We start from the raw sequence: 14,479 nt of genomic DNA, 5'->3' as shown, positions 1-14,479 counted from the left end.
TGCTGACATGCCAGAGAAAGCATAGGTTAGCAACTGATTAAGCTGCCCTCCCTTTAGCAGGACTTTCTCTGAGGGATGCAGAGGAGTTAGAGAAATGACTTGATGCCTCTCTCCAATAGCCAGTGTAAATCACAACTACTGCTGTGAAACATAGGAGAAACTAAATGGAGACCATCAGCTCTGGTTTGCTAAAAACAACAGATTCAAGGAAGGGAAAGGGAGAAGAACAAGCGGTTTGGAAGTATTTAAGACACTTTTGTGATTGAAGTGTCTTAATTAGGCTAAGTAAAAATGCATTAGCACGTTTGCATTTAATAAATAATCATTAGAAATGAATTACCTGTTTCTACTTGAACCTTTTGTCAGGTTTAAGTCATGCAGTTTTGGTTTTAATTAAGCACGATTCATTGTGTTAGTTTATGTCATTATACAGCGGCCTAATCGCTTTCAGGAGAATATCAAAAGACACAAACCATGAGCACAGTATTTTCCATTAAAAATGAGTCAAAGTTGGTTGGCTAATTGAAAAATAAGGAATTTTGAGGCCAGGTGCAAAGGCATTCTTAACAGCTGGGACGTGTACAATTCCGAGATACTTTGTGTGTATGATTATGTACAGAGCTTAACACGAAGCCAAAGGGTGTCTCATTGTAACCATGGCCAGAAGGTAAAACCACATCACCTACTTTTTCTAGGTAGGTGTAGCTCCAAACTTTCCCATCTGCAAACATGCGCGATATGATCCTGCCCTGCTTATCGATGTCCGTCCTTTCACTCATGGCTCCGCGCTGCAGCCCCGCCAGGCGCCCGTTGAAGAAGTACGACACGTTGACAGCAGCCAGCCCACTGCTGGGTAACCAGAGGAAAGGCCGGCCGAGCTGATCGTAAATTATCCTCAGAGTGAATTTCCGGTGATCATCATAGATCTTCTCTGTGCGTATGTTCCGGTCGTAATCGATGGACAGTAAATTCCTTCCGTGCACCTGTGGAAGGAAAGAGGGCTGCGTTCAGCAGGCACCAGAACAGCACACACAAAGGAGAGAGAATCCAATTGCCCCACATTTCTGGAAAGTGTAGGATGTCTTCCTGTTAACTGCCTTTTGCTTTCTACTTCATGGTATATTCCAACACGCAACTTTGAGTGTTTTACTGGGAGCTTTCCCAGCGCTCTGCAACATGGGAGCTCTAATCTGACAGAGAAAGGCTTCCTTACTGCCAGGACAGACAGACATACTCCACACGTAGGTCTTAAAGCGCAGAGTGTTAACACTGAGCAGAGAACACATTATTTTGCATGGAAGTAATTTTTCTTCTCCTGCCCATCAGTAGCTCTCAGCCTCCAAGAACCGCAGAGGAAACTGTAATTGCATGTGTGCACTGAGATTTAGCCACTCAGGTTCTGTAGCTGCAACACCCCGCTTACGGATTTGTTCATTTAATGTCTTCTTCATTTACTTTCCAAATATTAAATAGATCCCTCAACAACCCAACCACTTGGGATGGGTTTCATTTCTTTAGATTAAAAATCTTTATCATACAGGCTGGGAAAAACGGACTTCTAGTTTTGAGAAACAAAAGTATTAAATAACTTAAATATTTGTCTCTTCTTTTTTTCCCCCATTTTTTCCATTACAGCTTTCAAATCACAGTACAGCATGAAGTGTTTCAGTCACAGATTTTATTTTTTTTATATTATATTTTAATAGAAAAGAAAAAAGAAACAAAGGCGCCTGAATGCCAAATGGAGAGGCTTCTAGTGAGAGTGCTGCATTGAGAGATACATAAATATATTCACTGGAGGCTAAGCCGCAGAATGCAGGCTAACGCTGTAATCTGATAAAGCCTCTTAAGTAATTTAATTGTAGATGCATCATTAATAAAGTAGAAGTCTTTAAATTAGATATAATTTGAGAGCAACGACTACTTAAAAAGTATTCATCAGTTTCTGGGAATTTGTTCTTCAGCTTATATTTTACAGTAGCTTTGATTAAGCAACGTTTTCTCTTATCCAAAATTAAACTGCACATCAAACAATATGTAAATTAACCCCGAGCCTTTCTCGAGGACATAAAAGTTGTTCTGAGATATATCCACTGGCAGGGGTAAACCCAATTCCCATCCCAACCGACTCTGCAGGAATTCAGCTACACAGAAAGCAAATTTCAAATTAATACAATTTTGTGTTTGTAAAGAAATAATTATTTCAAATTATCGCTCATTATCCTAATTTTTTCCATTAATAAAATGTAGCTTTTTAAGAGTTTGAGTTTCCTCAGTGGGCAAGCGTTAGAGAAAGCTCTTTTCTGTAGGGTTTCCCAAAGGTTCTTCCAGCAACAACTTCTCCCGTGATTCAGAGAAAAGATGTTTCTTTTTAAAACACCTTAGTGAAATAAATCATATTCTACTCTGCCATCCTGATGCAAATGAAGCCAGGGAAGCCAAACTCATCATCGGTACATTCTCAACCGGTTACTCTAGGTGTGTAAATGTAGAATCTATCCTGGTGACAGGCATATCAAACCCTTTCCTTCACAGAACTCCTGGGGAAGCAGAAGAGAGCTTTCACTTTTCCAAAACCTGTAGCTGTAACATTCAAATGTCAGTGTATGACTGAAAGAACCTCATCTCTTAAGGACCCACAGATTTTCTTAAAAGAAACAAAAAAAGACAAAAATATTAAAAATATTAATAACCTAAGTTTTAGCTTTTGGGGTTATTTTTGTTTGGTTTTTGAGTTTTTTTTAATTTCTGAAGCTCCATAAAGCAGTTGGGACTTCTGGGGCTTCTTCCCTCCGTTACAGTAACTGCAACAGCAATCTGCCTGTAGGAAAGTCTGGCTCCAGGTATCCTGCCCTTTCTCAAAAACTTTGGAAAGCTTATTAGGCTTTTTGGGCCATAGAGAACTAAAGCATTAGGGTTTTTAAATCATTACGCACAAGAGCTATGTACACATACAAACTGGGAGAATAAAGAAGCCCCTGCTTGGCTAGTTCAATAACTTCATTTTCATTTGTAAAATAAGCAAAAGGACAGAGTGTAGTTTCAGTGTCATTAATTACATAGAAAAGCAAACAAAATTATTAACTCCCCCCTTCCTGGGAGCACTGACACCACTATTCCAAGTATCACAACTGGAGATCATCTAACAGGCTCTTTCCCTGCCTTTCCACTCCTGATATGCATGTCTGGTTTTCCCGTGGCTGCTGTGGACCCTGTGGCAGTAGGGATGGGCACTCTGTGCCTTGGGTAAAGGTCTCAACAAAAACCACTTGTGTGATGCTGCACGGTACCAAACCTCTGGTGGCGGCGCTGTGTTAGCTCTGCAGCGGTGCCACAGCTGTCCCAGCTGCCGTAGCCTGCCCTGCCCACCACCTGCTCCCCCAGTGCTCCCACTCACTCGAGTTCATTCACTAAACGATTTATACAGATGAATTAGAATAAATGAGATGCAAATAAATTCTATGCTTTCTCCCTCATTTTCAAATTTCATTTTCAGTCCACTCAACCTGTTATAATCTCATAGTGATTTTCATTTAAAAGAGCTAAATGGATATGTGATTATTGTTACAGGAACTAACACCAGACAATTAAATGTTGAGGTGTTGCTAGATAAAGCAGTGTTTTGATTTGCATAAACATGATGCAAGAAAACCCATCTCCAGGAAGGTTTCAGCTCCAAGACGTGTTTAGCTCCAGCTAATTACCACAAGTACCTCTATTAAATTTTTAGTATTGAGAGTTCGGATTACAGCAATTTCATTCCAGGGTCCTATTTATTTTTATTTTGAACACCTAGTCAAAATGCAGAGCCGATCTATTTCCTACTTACAATCAACTTCTGCAGGTCAACACATCAAAAATCAATTACACAGCCATGAAATTTAGTCATTAAGGATTAGCTGCTAATCTCATTCCATTTTTTGTCTAACCTTTCCCCCCTCCCCAATAGGTGCGTTTGGAGGATTTGCAAGAATAAGGCAAGACTCGTTAATTCAGTGTGTGACTCAGATATTAAGCAATAGGAAAAATACCAAAATGTAACACCCAAGTCTTACTTTTTTTTGGAGGGGGGAGGTGTGTGTGTGTAAATTACTGCGTAATTCCTTACCTATATTGCATTTAATGTATCATCTTGAACACACAGAATTGTCCAATGATGTTGAAAAAATGATTCAAAGAGCCAGGGCTACGTTTGCTTTCTGCCCAGCATCTCAAAGCCCTTCCACAACCATACACACTGGCTAGCCAGCACAAGTTTAGCTACTTAAGGGGTGAAAAACAGGCCAGCTAAGCACAGAATGGGATTAATCCAGCTGTGGGAGATCTTTAATTTGGCAGGGGATGGATTACATGACCTGAGTGTCTCTCTTATCCTATGCTTACGACTTTGTAATTATGGCAATTATTTTCCAGTCGTGCCATGTGGGAAAGGGAATAAACACAATATGCCTGTCTTGGGGAATCTGCAGGGGGATTGTATGGAAGCAGAACGTAACTGCTCAAGCTGGAATCGGTTTGGCTCCCCAGGACTAACTGTGCTAAGTGTGCACAGCATTTTTACCTGTGGTGAGTGGTTGGTTTTCAGAAGCGGGGTGACTTGCAGCAATGTTCTGGGTATTTTTAACAACCTCTTTAGGACTACTTTAGTAATGACGCTTCTACGGCTGATTGCAGCAGACAATCCCACGCAGTTAACTGACCTCTCACATAAAGAAAAGATTGTCGTGCCAAAGGCAGTCCCGGAGTTGAACATTTAACACATAAAAATAGGAAAGACACATCCTTCAAACTGCAAGGTTAATTTTCTGCCCCCAAAAGAAAAGATCATTATTTTAACGACAGATTCTACTCACCCTGAGCTTTCTTCCAAACACAGTCACTTTGCCTTTAATCTGTTCCTTCCTCAGCCGCCATTCAATTGAGTTTAAACCATTTTCCATTGGTAGAGAAATATTACATCGTCCTATGGTGGGAGTCACAGTCCCAGCCAGGACATGAGGTTCGCTGTGAAAGCTAATGCTCATGCCATTGGCATACATCACTCTCAAAGTACCATTATTACAGAGCTGGTAGCTGTTCCTCACTTGATCTACAGCAATAATGAAAAGAAAATAATTTAGCTACTCCAGTCATAAAGAAAACATATAGCTTAATTTGATTGGTTTTTTATTGCACTCCTGTCGATGTTAAATGAAGTCAGCCTGCAATTACCATTTACGTGGTACTATGGTGGAAATTACAGATGTTACTGATTCACGTAAAGAACAGTAGTGTAACAGTGAGCCTGCAGAGAGATACTGTGTTTATTTCAGTACGCTTCCCCTTTGGTCTTAATTGTGAATCAAAATGCACAGTGATATGTGTTCGACCACGTAACTTATTTCTAATGTGAACAAAAACTCCTGAAAACTGAACTGTTAGATAAGCAGCAAACCATTAAACTCCAGGAAGAAAAGAAAAAAAGAGAAAAAGAAGACTGCTGGACTGTTTCTGGGTGGGAAGAAGTAAGGACCTCTTTCCTTTCCTTCCTTTCCCTCTGTTTCAAAGCCATCTCCAAGCAGAGACTCTGTGCGGAACTCCCACTTGGCTTGAAGGTGTGTGGCTCTGGCACTGCGAGCCAGCAGCCACGACCCTTCGCTTGCCTGCCTCCTGCCAGCCCACTAGCCTGATGCACAAACCCAGCCCCTTCAGCTGTCAGAGAGGTGTTGCACTTCTGGGGCCGCACAGGTCTCCAGCTGTTTGGCAGCCAAGTCCAGTGCAGCCGGGATGGAGCGCTCCAGGAGCGACTGCACCCACAGCATCAGCACGTCTGACAGAGGGACAGCACCTACATCATGAATCATCTGGTATGGGAGACATAACGCCTTTGTAACCAGACGGGTCATGGTGTAACAGTCTATGAATGCTGACATTTGTGTCAGGAGGAGACTGCTGTTCAGTGATGACATTCTTATTCTGGTGACATTATATCTTAATTAAAAAAGCCCCGTCACTCACCAAATTCGTTTCAGTCTGTCTTTGGTAACTGACTGGTTTTGCTTCATCAGGTACGATGCCTGGGCAGTGCTGGAAAGCTCTATGCTAACATCTAACCACTTTGTGGCTGATCTTTCCTGCCATACTGGGGCTGTAACAGTGTCCTCGCAAGCGCTGACCATGGCTCAAGGTGACATCCCCTGGCTATTCTGTGCAGTTCATAAACTGGGAAGATTTAATTTCCCATAGCAGGAGGCTCCCCAAGCCCCACTCCCCTCTCTCAAGGAGGAATTTTAGCCAGGCAGCCAGTGGTCAGACTGCATCTTTGGGGCACTGAAGGCAGAACCAACTTTGCAGTGAAGTAGAGAGGAATAAGCATGTGGGTAAAATGTACCTGACCCACGAGTAAGGGCAGGACAGCACTACCTTACACCAGGAGCTAATGATTGTACATGTTTGGCACAAAGCATGGTTGTGAAATGTCTCTTACCTGTCCTGAAGACCTGTCACTTTAGCAATGAGCTTTATGGGAGCTTTTCTTGCCAACCTTATGTGTTTTTTTTCCCCTGCTCATGAGTGTACTAATGACACTGATCTTTGGCAAATTGCTTTCTCAAGTTGTGTGTGTGGTTAGGAGATGTGCTGTGAGGTGTGCTTTGGTACCTTGAACAACTGTATAGGAAGCCTCCACAGAGGAGAGATTTGTGATGACCGTGACATCGTCATCCCGATTAGAATTCTCAATGTCGATGGTAATAGACTTTTCCATTTCTCGATGAAGGCTAGTTACCACTCCAGTGGGACGTGTTACATTGGTCAGACGCCCTTCATGATCATAGCTAATAGAAAAGTTAGTGAGAGCAGAAAAGCATAAGGATATATGTTCATTTCAATACCCAAAGTATTAATAATGCACTACATTTGTGCAAAAAGCCCAGAACGAAACAGATTTTCAAGAACATCCTGGCCATACCTATTTCTCTGTTCTTGAAAGAGTCTATTATGATGAAATAATAATTTTTAGACATACTGATCTCAACTACATGAGTGTAAAGCCAGGCTAGAATGTTTTAAATTATTCAATTAATTAATTAAATTACTACAGATATACAGAATGATATTTGGCTCAAAAAATTATAATTAGTAAATTCATATTCAGTTTTAATAGTTGCATTTCACTCTAAGGAAGCGCACTTGCAATGAATACTACAATATACAATGGTATACACTGCACATTTGCAATTGAATACTTAGTGGAAGCTACTAAGTATGGTCTTAAGTGACATTTTGAAGAATAAACTTGCCATAGAGATTAAAAAAGACATCAGCTTGAGAACATAATAATTTCATTTAGATCTTATCTGTGGTATTGAACTGCATTTTTGGGTCAGTATTTTGGCTTATAAAGATGAGTGATGAAAAGTTAAAGCACAGGATAGGTTGGAGTTGCACAAAGGGCAGCAGTCAGCACTCAGAATATACCTTAGAAAATGAATTAAGTGCTCCAGAGGCATAAAGATATTAAAAAAGAAAAAAAAAAAGAAAAAAAAAAAGAAAAAAGGGCTCGCCATGAGTTCATAGTGTTAAATCTATTTAGAGATATAAAGCCTGAGGAGGGGGGGAAAGAAGGAATGCTGCCTGAAATCAAATCATCCTGTTTCTCCCTTTCCTTTCGGATGCCCTATTTGTGTGCATACGTATGCCAAGGAAGCGAGCCCTTGGATCTCAAGGGCAAGAAATGGGACCTGAAACAAAATCAGTATTCCGGTCTGACACTCTGCTTGCTGCAGTTCTCTACTTGTGCAAGAGTCTCTCACCCAGCCGCTACCAAAGCGCTCATACTTCTAAACAGCAGAAAGGCAAGAAAAAATGTCCTGTGTAGATAAAGGGAAAAGTTTAGGTAGAGATTGAAACCAACTGGTCATCCTTCGAACGCAGAAATCCAGGGAGCGGGAAGCCTGGAAGAGAACTGGTAAATCCATTGCACTGCCTGAGAGTAACAGAAGAGAAGAGGAGCACATTTAGTATCATGGAGCTAGCAGAGTTCTTTGTACGTCTGTCGTTAGCTGTAAAGATGAAAAAGAATCAGTGCTTTCAACAGGACTTTTTACAGTGAGATCATTCAAAGTAGGACGCCTGAACTGTACAGCACATCTCCAAAATTAACACACACACACTGGCTCCTCAGTCAATACAACTACAGCTTTTAAATCCATTGCAAATGGCTGCACCCATTCAATGAGTATTGGAGAGGGAGGGGAAAAAAATATTCACCTGTGGAGCAACAAGCCTTACCAGGACCAATGAAGAATTAGGCAAAGAAGTAAATCAATAAAACAAACCATCATGCGACCTAAAAGGGACCAATAATAGTGTTCATTTAGGCAGTTCAGGATGAAACAAAGATTAAGCAGCATGATTTTTCTTACTGTAAAAGTCACAAGTTTCTACCCATATATAGATATGCATATATATATATTTACCATATCAACAGGATGCTGGATAAATGATAATACATTGGGGTGATCTATGAAAGGGGGGTTGGTTAAGTCTATATAAAGGTCTTCACCCAAAAATTATTGAAAAGTGCTGGTGAAGCACAGGTGAGGGAAGAACTTGACCCAGACAAGCACCCATCCAGCAAGGAAAAACAGAAAGTGGAAAAAGAGCAGTTTCAAAAATCTAAGGGTATGTTTAGTGATGAGCACAGTGACGAAGAGAAGACACAGGTGTCAAATATTACAGAAGAGACACTGTTATTTATGACAAACTAGAAAAGTCTATGAGTGGCCTCAGACTATGCAAAGCTTGGTGAAAAATGGCTGGAGAAACTCTCCATCAGCAAATATATTTTAGGCAATGCAAATGAGACATTAATTTAAACTCGTCACTCACATTGCTGGGGCTTTAATTAACCCAGGAAAAATTCCTGGGGATTGCTGTGGGCTAACTCACTGAAACATCTCTGTTCCAAGTGCAAGGGCAGCCTCAAAAGTAAATGTGGATGAGGCTGTACGGGACCGAAACAGAGAAATGAAAATAGGTCTCTAAATCAGTGTTTTGCCCCCTGCCATGGGGTGTGTTTCCCCGTGCTGGTCACACCATCCGTAAGCAGCCATGGCAGGGATTAAAAGGATTTATAAGCAAGTGATGGACATGCTTAAAATGAGATATATACAAAAATACTCTCTATGAAGATCTACAGACTGCCTACTTTACAGGCCAGATATATAAAAAATTCACTACTTGACATGAACACACTGCAATACCAATGCATGAAGAAGGAATTTATATTGTATCCAGTGCATCAATAAAAGCTTATTTAAAAAAAAAAAACCCAAACAACTTTTAAGGTAAAAAAATTTCAAATTAATAAACCAGAAACCTTTTGTTGAGTACATAATTTAGAAGTGACTTTTTATTGAGGGATTTTTTTTTTTTAATTTATGTATTATGTGAGAGCTTAGTAGAATACAGCCCCCAGAGATTTATCTGAATAGCAAGAATGAAGCTGTAGAGGAATTAAATGGCTGTATACCTTTCTTCTTCACGACATGAACCGAGGTCTAAGGAAGTAAAAAAGAAAAATTTGTAATGAAAAATTTACTAATCAGCCTGGGACTTTGTGATATGTGGTGGCTGCTTCTGAAGAAGAAACCAAAGTCTATGACACAGCATCAGGCTAGATGAATCAGCTCAGAGAAGCCAATCCTTACATCTTCAAATGAGGTGGAGTCTGGATACACTGTATTTCCCCAGCTTTTCTTACTGGCTTCAGTTAGAGCAAGGTTTCATCCCAAGCTTTTCTACCAATAAAAATATAAGGGGAGAGATCCTTTCTGAATCCCAGTATCTCCCTGTGCTCACTGCTAACTCACTAACATATAGCTACCTGCCACCAAGTCTGTCTGGGCAGACAGGTGTCCCAGAATGGCTCTGGGTAACACCAGCCACGGCCACGCCAGGCAGACATGGAAGCTGTTGGCTGGTTCTTCCGGTAGCCCGGGGACGGTGTCTGACAACCCAGCAGCTCTGAAGCACCCACAGCCAGCACACACCAACCATAGCTACAGCTCAACCATCGGCTACAGCTCAACCGTCAGACAGCCGGGCACTAGCTTGTCACCTTCCCAGAAGACTACATGCACCTGACCTGGGCATCCCTTTGGCAGGCTCGTGATGACACACTGTGGGCTGTTCTCCCATGTCCAGTTTGTGGTATCTCTACAGCTTATCAGTTTTTATTGCTAGCTTTCTGGTCTGGGAGGTTTGAGACGCGTGCTGCTCGCCAGCTTGTAGGTGGGAGTAGCTAAGGCAGGGCCACATATGCTGCTGCAGGAAGGAGTAACAGCAGCTTTTGACTTAACGTAGAGCAGGGCAAGGTGCAGATCCACATACATTTACATATATCCCTATTTTCTCCCCCTTATCAAACCCAAGCTGATTCAAGAAGAAAACGGCAGCATTCTCCTAGGATGCTGCGAATACCACTGAGGACTACTTCAAAGAGCTGTGCTTCATGCCCAAAACCAAGCTTAAATTACCCCATGTGAGCCTGCTGATAGCTACTGTATTATTTAAGAGCCTTGCCTGTTCCTGCTGCAAACGGACTGCGTGCCTATACACACAGGGGTTTCCATTCACATATAGAGACACATCACTTCTTTTAAGGTCTCTGTGAATGGCATCTTATGGCTTTCTTTCTAACCCAGATAAAAGTCACCCTGTAGAGTTTGTTTTGCACATGTGCTATAAATTATATGCATTTTTAATGTTAAAAACATGTCTACACTGTCTTCTTACCAATGGGCTCTATGCTTATGACAACTTATGTACGAATCTGGGAGAAAGTAAGCTATTTCTGCTACCTCATCAAAGTTACTAATCATCTAAGACAGTACCTCAGGCTGTATTATTTATACCTAAATATAGTGCTTCACTTCCACTGACCTGACGCAAGCATTACACATCTTTTCTTAGTTAGTCTTTAGTCAGGTGAACATGTCAGCACTAGACAGCACTATATACACAGTAAATTGTATTTTCGGATCAAAGCATCAAAGCCCCTTACTTCTATATTTACTTAGAAACCATAGTACAGTTTTTCTAAGAAATCATGCTAGCTTGGTAGTTCATGTGACTCTCAACCACTGGTCACATCAGGTTTGCAACTCCTAACTTTCTCATGCCCCTTCTTAATGCCTCATTGATTTTCATGTGGAGTTTTAGATCACTTTGCTACTGAATTTTCTAAAATTAATTACTGGTATTTTGAGAAATGACTAGTTTGTATGACTTCTGGTTTCAATCTCAAGCCAGCTATTCTGGATAAAAACAGCAAAAAAGCTCCAAACTTATCTAGAAGGTGTGGTAAAGAAATACTGCTTGCAAAATACCGAGAAAATACCTCCGCATCTCTAACCTGGATGTAAAATCACAGCGGTTCAATTTCCAGGGCCACACCGCAGGGGACCACGAGAGGGCACTGCTTTCCTTTATACGGAACCCGAACACCCAGTCGGCACAATGCGGGTGCGCAGGGCTGGCGTGAACGTGTTGGGAGCATTTTATTTCTGCGTTACTTACGTCTTCTTTAAACAGAGAGTAAGTGGTGGCCGAGATAAATGCGTTAATAAACTAAAACAGGTGTCCATCTTTGCTAGCCTGTAACCTTAAGAAGAACCCTACAATTTAAAATGAAATATAAAGCCCTTTTCATGCCATCTACCCTCTAATTTGAGAAACTGTATTTAGTAATCGTTAATTAACTGTTTCAGACAACATATATGGCATCAAACTTGCCATACTTAGAAGTTACATATATTATCAATATAACATTTAGCTTCTACTTTAAAATTCCTTTGACCAATAAATGGCAGTAAGACCGCTAAGAATAGGATACCTATTAATAAAAATCTGACTAGTTTTTCTAGATTTTTAATATACTTTTGAGCTTCATCTCTGATGAATTTTCATTTAAAGAGGAAGTTCTGTCTTTTTAATCTATATGCTCATGAACACCGTCGTGCTTCTGGGTTATCTACAAATTATGGAAGTTACTCCAGGGGTCTGACAGATAGCTGGGGATCTAATTTCCTCACTTGTCTCAAGAACGAACAATCAGTGAAGTTAATCAACATTTTATCAACCATGGGTAATATATGAGTCTGAACAGAAAGATATGTAATTTGAGATCCAAAAGAAAGTGCAGAATTAGGGTTCCTAGAGAGAGGCGGCTCAGCAGGAGGCATGGCTCACCAGGGCTGGTGTGGATGTGAGTTACCTGCAGCCAGGCTGATGGCCAGGGGCAGGGGCACAATGTGGGACATCAAACAGGGGTTCTGAACGCGGTGCAGAGCCAGCCCTTGGTGCTGGAGGGGCCAGCTGCCCCCCCAGCCTCACACTGCTGTGGTGCAGCACCCACCCAAAGGGCATGGCAAAACGGATGAAACCAAGAAGCTACTTAACCATTTCCAGTATCACACTAGGCTGAGATGCAACGGCCTTATTCAGAACCCGTGCAAGGCCTACAACCAAGGTCAGCAGGGTCAGGTTAGGGCCTACTCACTACCGTTTGAAAAATAAATGTACGCTTAATATATCCAAAAACATTCTTACTCATAAAATGTTGTCCATCCTGTTTCATCACTCTTCGTTGCTAAGAGACCACTGTTTCCATTATATGTCATTAATCCGAGCTCCAGGGTCTGTGTTGAGACTAGCTTGAGTCCACCATTAGTGCCAACAGCCAGCGTGACAATCTGATTATCCGGCATCAGTAAATGGCGGGGCATCCCACTGGAATCCCGGCGGACCTTCAAGGAGTTGCCATTGTTGTCCATCACCTCCGTGACATCGTTATCGCTGCTATAGGTGAAATTGTACAAGTACTCCCCGGTAACGAGGCTGAGAGTGTACTGGTGAATCCCGTCAGCATTGAAGACATACAGCTCCTGTTCTCCTGGAGATGCAGCTTCATATTGGTTAAAAGAATTAAGAACGGGCCTGTTTTTACTGACAGCCCTAATGCGGATATTTCCGAGATCAGCTATGTAGATGGTACCATCAGGGGCCACAGCTAAGGAAGATGGTGAATTTAAGATGGCATCAGTGGCATACCCATCATCCCCAGAATAGCAATTACAGTTGACATCATTTTTGCAATCACAGTCTGAAGCCGCCCCTGCAAGAAGGCATATTTCTCCATTGGTAGTTACCTGGCGTAGCCGATTAATTTTTTTTTCATCTGTCTCACTGATGTAAAGAACTCCTGTGTGTGAGATGGCAATGGCACTGGCTGATTCAAGTGCAGAATGAATAGCCAGTTTGCTAAGAGAGTAGTCTATACCAGGAACCTGGCAGTGCATGGGGCGTCCAGCAATAATGCTAACTTGATGATTTTCTGTGATCCGTAAAATAACATTGTTCTCTAGGACATAAAGGGAGTTGTCCATGGGATTGACAGCGAGATCAGTAGGCCACTCCAGCCGTACCTATGAGTTGCACAAATTATTACTGTAAAACTCGTCACTGAAAAGTACACTTCTAGTGTTTAAAATTCCATGTGTAACAACAGCAAATTAGTGAGGGGTTTATCAGCGTAAATCATGAAACCAAGTCATGAACGGCAACTATTTCAAACAATGATTTTGTTTCCGGAAATATTAAAGCTACGTGCAGTGGCAACTTTGGCTAATTGTGTTTCTGTGCAGAGAATGAATGCTACATTGTGGAAGCTCTACAATAATTACAGAAAAACAGGCAATTAAGACAATAACTCCCAGTATCTCAACCTTATTTCTCTACAGTTGCATAAATAACCTGTGTTAGCCACAGTAAAAGGCTGGTTCACTCATTTCAGTAATGAATCAAATTTGCTATCATCTTGCGCTGCATAATGTATTTCTTAAGTGGCCAGGCAGTCATCCAAAATAGATGCCCATCTCTTCTAAGGCAGAGAAGAGAAAAAATGCAGTAAGAGTCTACCTGGGTGACATCCATGCTGGAATCACAGCTGAGAGGTCGAACAGCGGTTAGGTCATTGGAGCCCAGCAGGGTCGATATGATCCCGTTCTGATCTACTTTTCTAATCATAGTGGCATCAACGAAATACATGAGTCCATACTTATCCACTGCAATTCCTGCAAACGTAAAAACCAGGCATCAGAGCAGCAGTGAGGCTCCTAGTTTCAAGGCAGGCTTCATCTTGCTAACAAGTTTGGTGACGCTTGTTCTTTTGCCCCATTCTTTCCTCCCTTTCAACCTGGGCACAGGTCCTGGAACCCTTCAAGTACTGTACTTCTGCTGAAGAAATGGCATCAAACAGGTCTATCCTTTGGGGCTTTAAAGGAAAACCGCTGCAATGTCCAAAACATGCCAAAGAGACAGCTGAATGCATCAGCTTATTTCTAAATCCAAACTCTGATTTATTACACAAACCCAATTAAAAAATAAATCTACTAAATTTTAATCTCAGAAATTTAACTCATTGCTTTCTTCAACT

General features: G+C 41.5%; 1 protein-coding gene across 6 annotated transcripts in view; it reads right to left on the bottom strand.

Moving 5' to 3' along the window:
- The window catches only part of TENM2 (teneurin transmembrane protein 2), a gene marked incomplete at both ends in the record, with an annotated part of 509,065 nt that overhangs the window by 6,748 nt on the left and 487,838 nt on the right, over window positions 1-14,479 (bottom strand). For all 6 annotated transcript variants that reach the window (XM_084268596.1, XM_084268597.1, XM_084268598.1 and 3 more), the window contains 5 exons: window positions 687-983; window positions 4,854-5,089; window positions 6,640-6,815; window positions 12,595-13,469; window positions 13,963-14,117. In XM_084268596.1, the coding sequence (XP_084124722.1) occupies window positions 687-983; window positions 4,854-5,089; window positions 6,640-6,815; window positions 12,595-13,469; window positions 13,963-14,117 (1,739 nt within the window). The remainder of the gene's footprint in view (window positions 1-686; window positions 984-4,853; window positions 5,090-6,639; window positions 6,816-12,594; window positions 13,470-13,962; window positions 14,118-14,479) is intronic.

Source organism: Gallinula chloropus, assembly GCF_964237585.1.
Source record: "Gallinula chloropus genome assembly, chromosome: 10".
Lineage (NCBI taxonomy): Eukaryota > Metazoa > Chordata > Aves > Gruiformes > Rallidae > Gallinula > Gallinula chloropus.
Note: the sequence above shows the minus strand (reverse complement) of the source record. Positions and strands in the feature narration are given on the sequence as shown.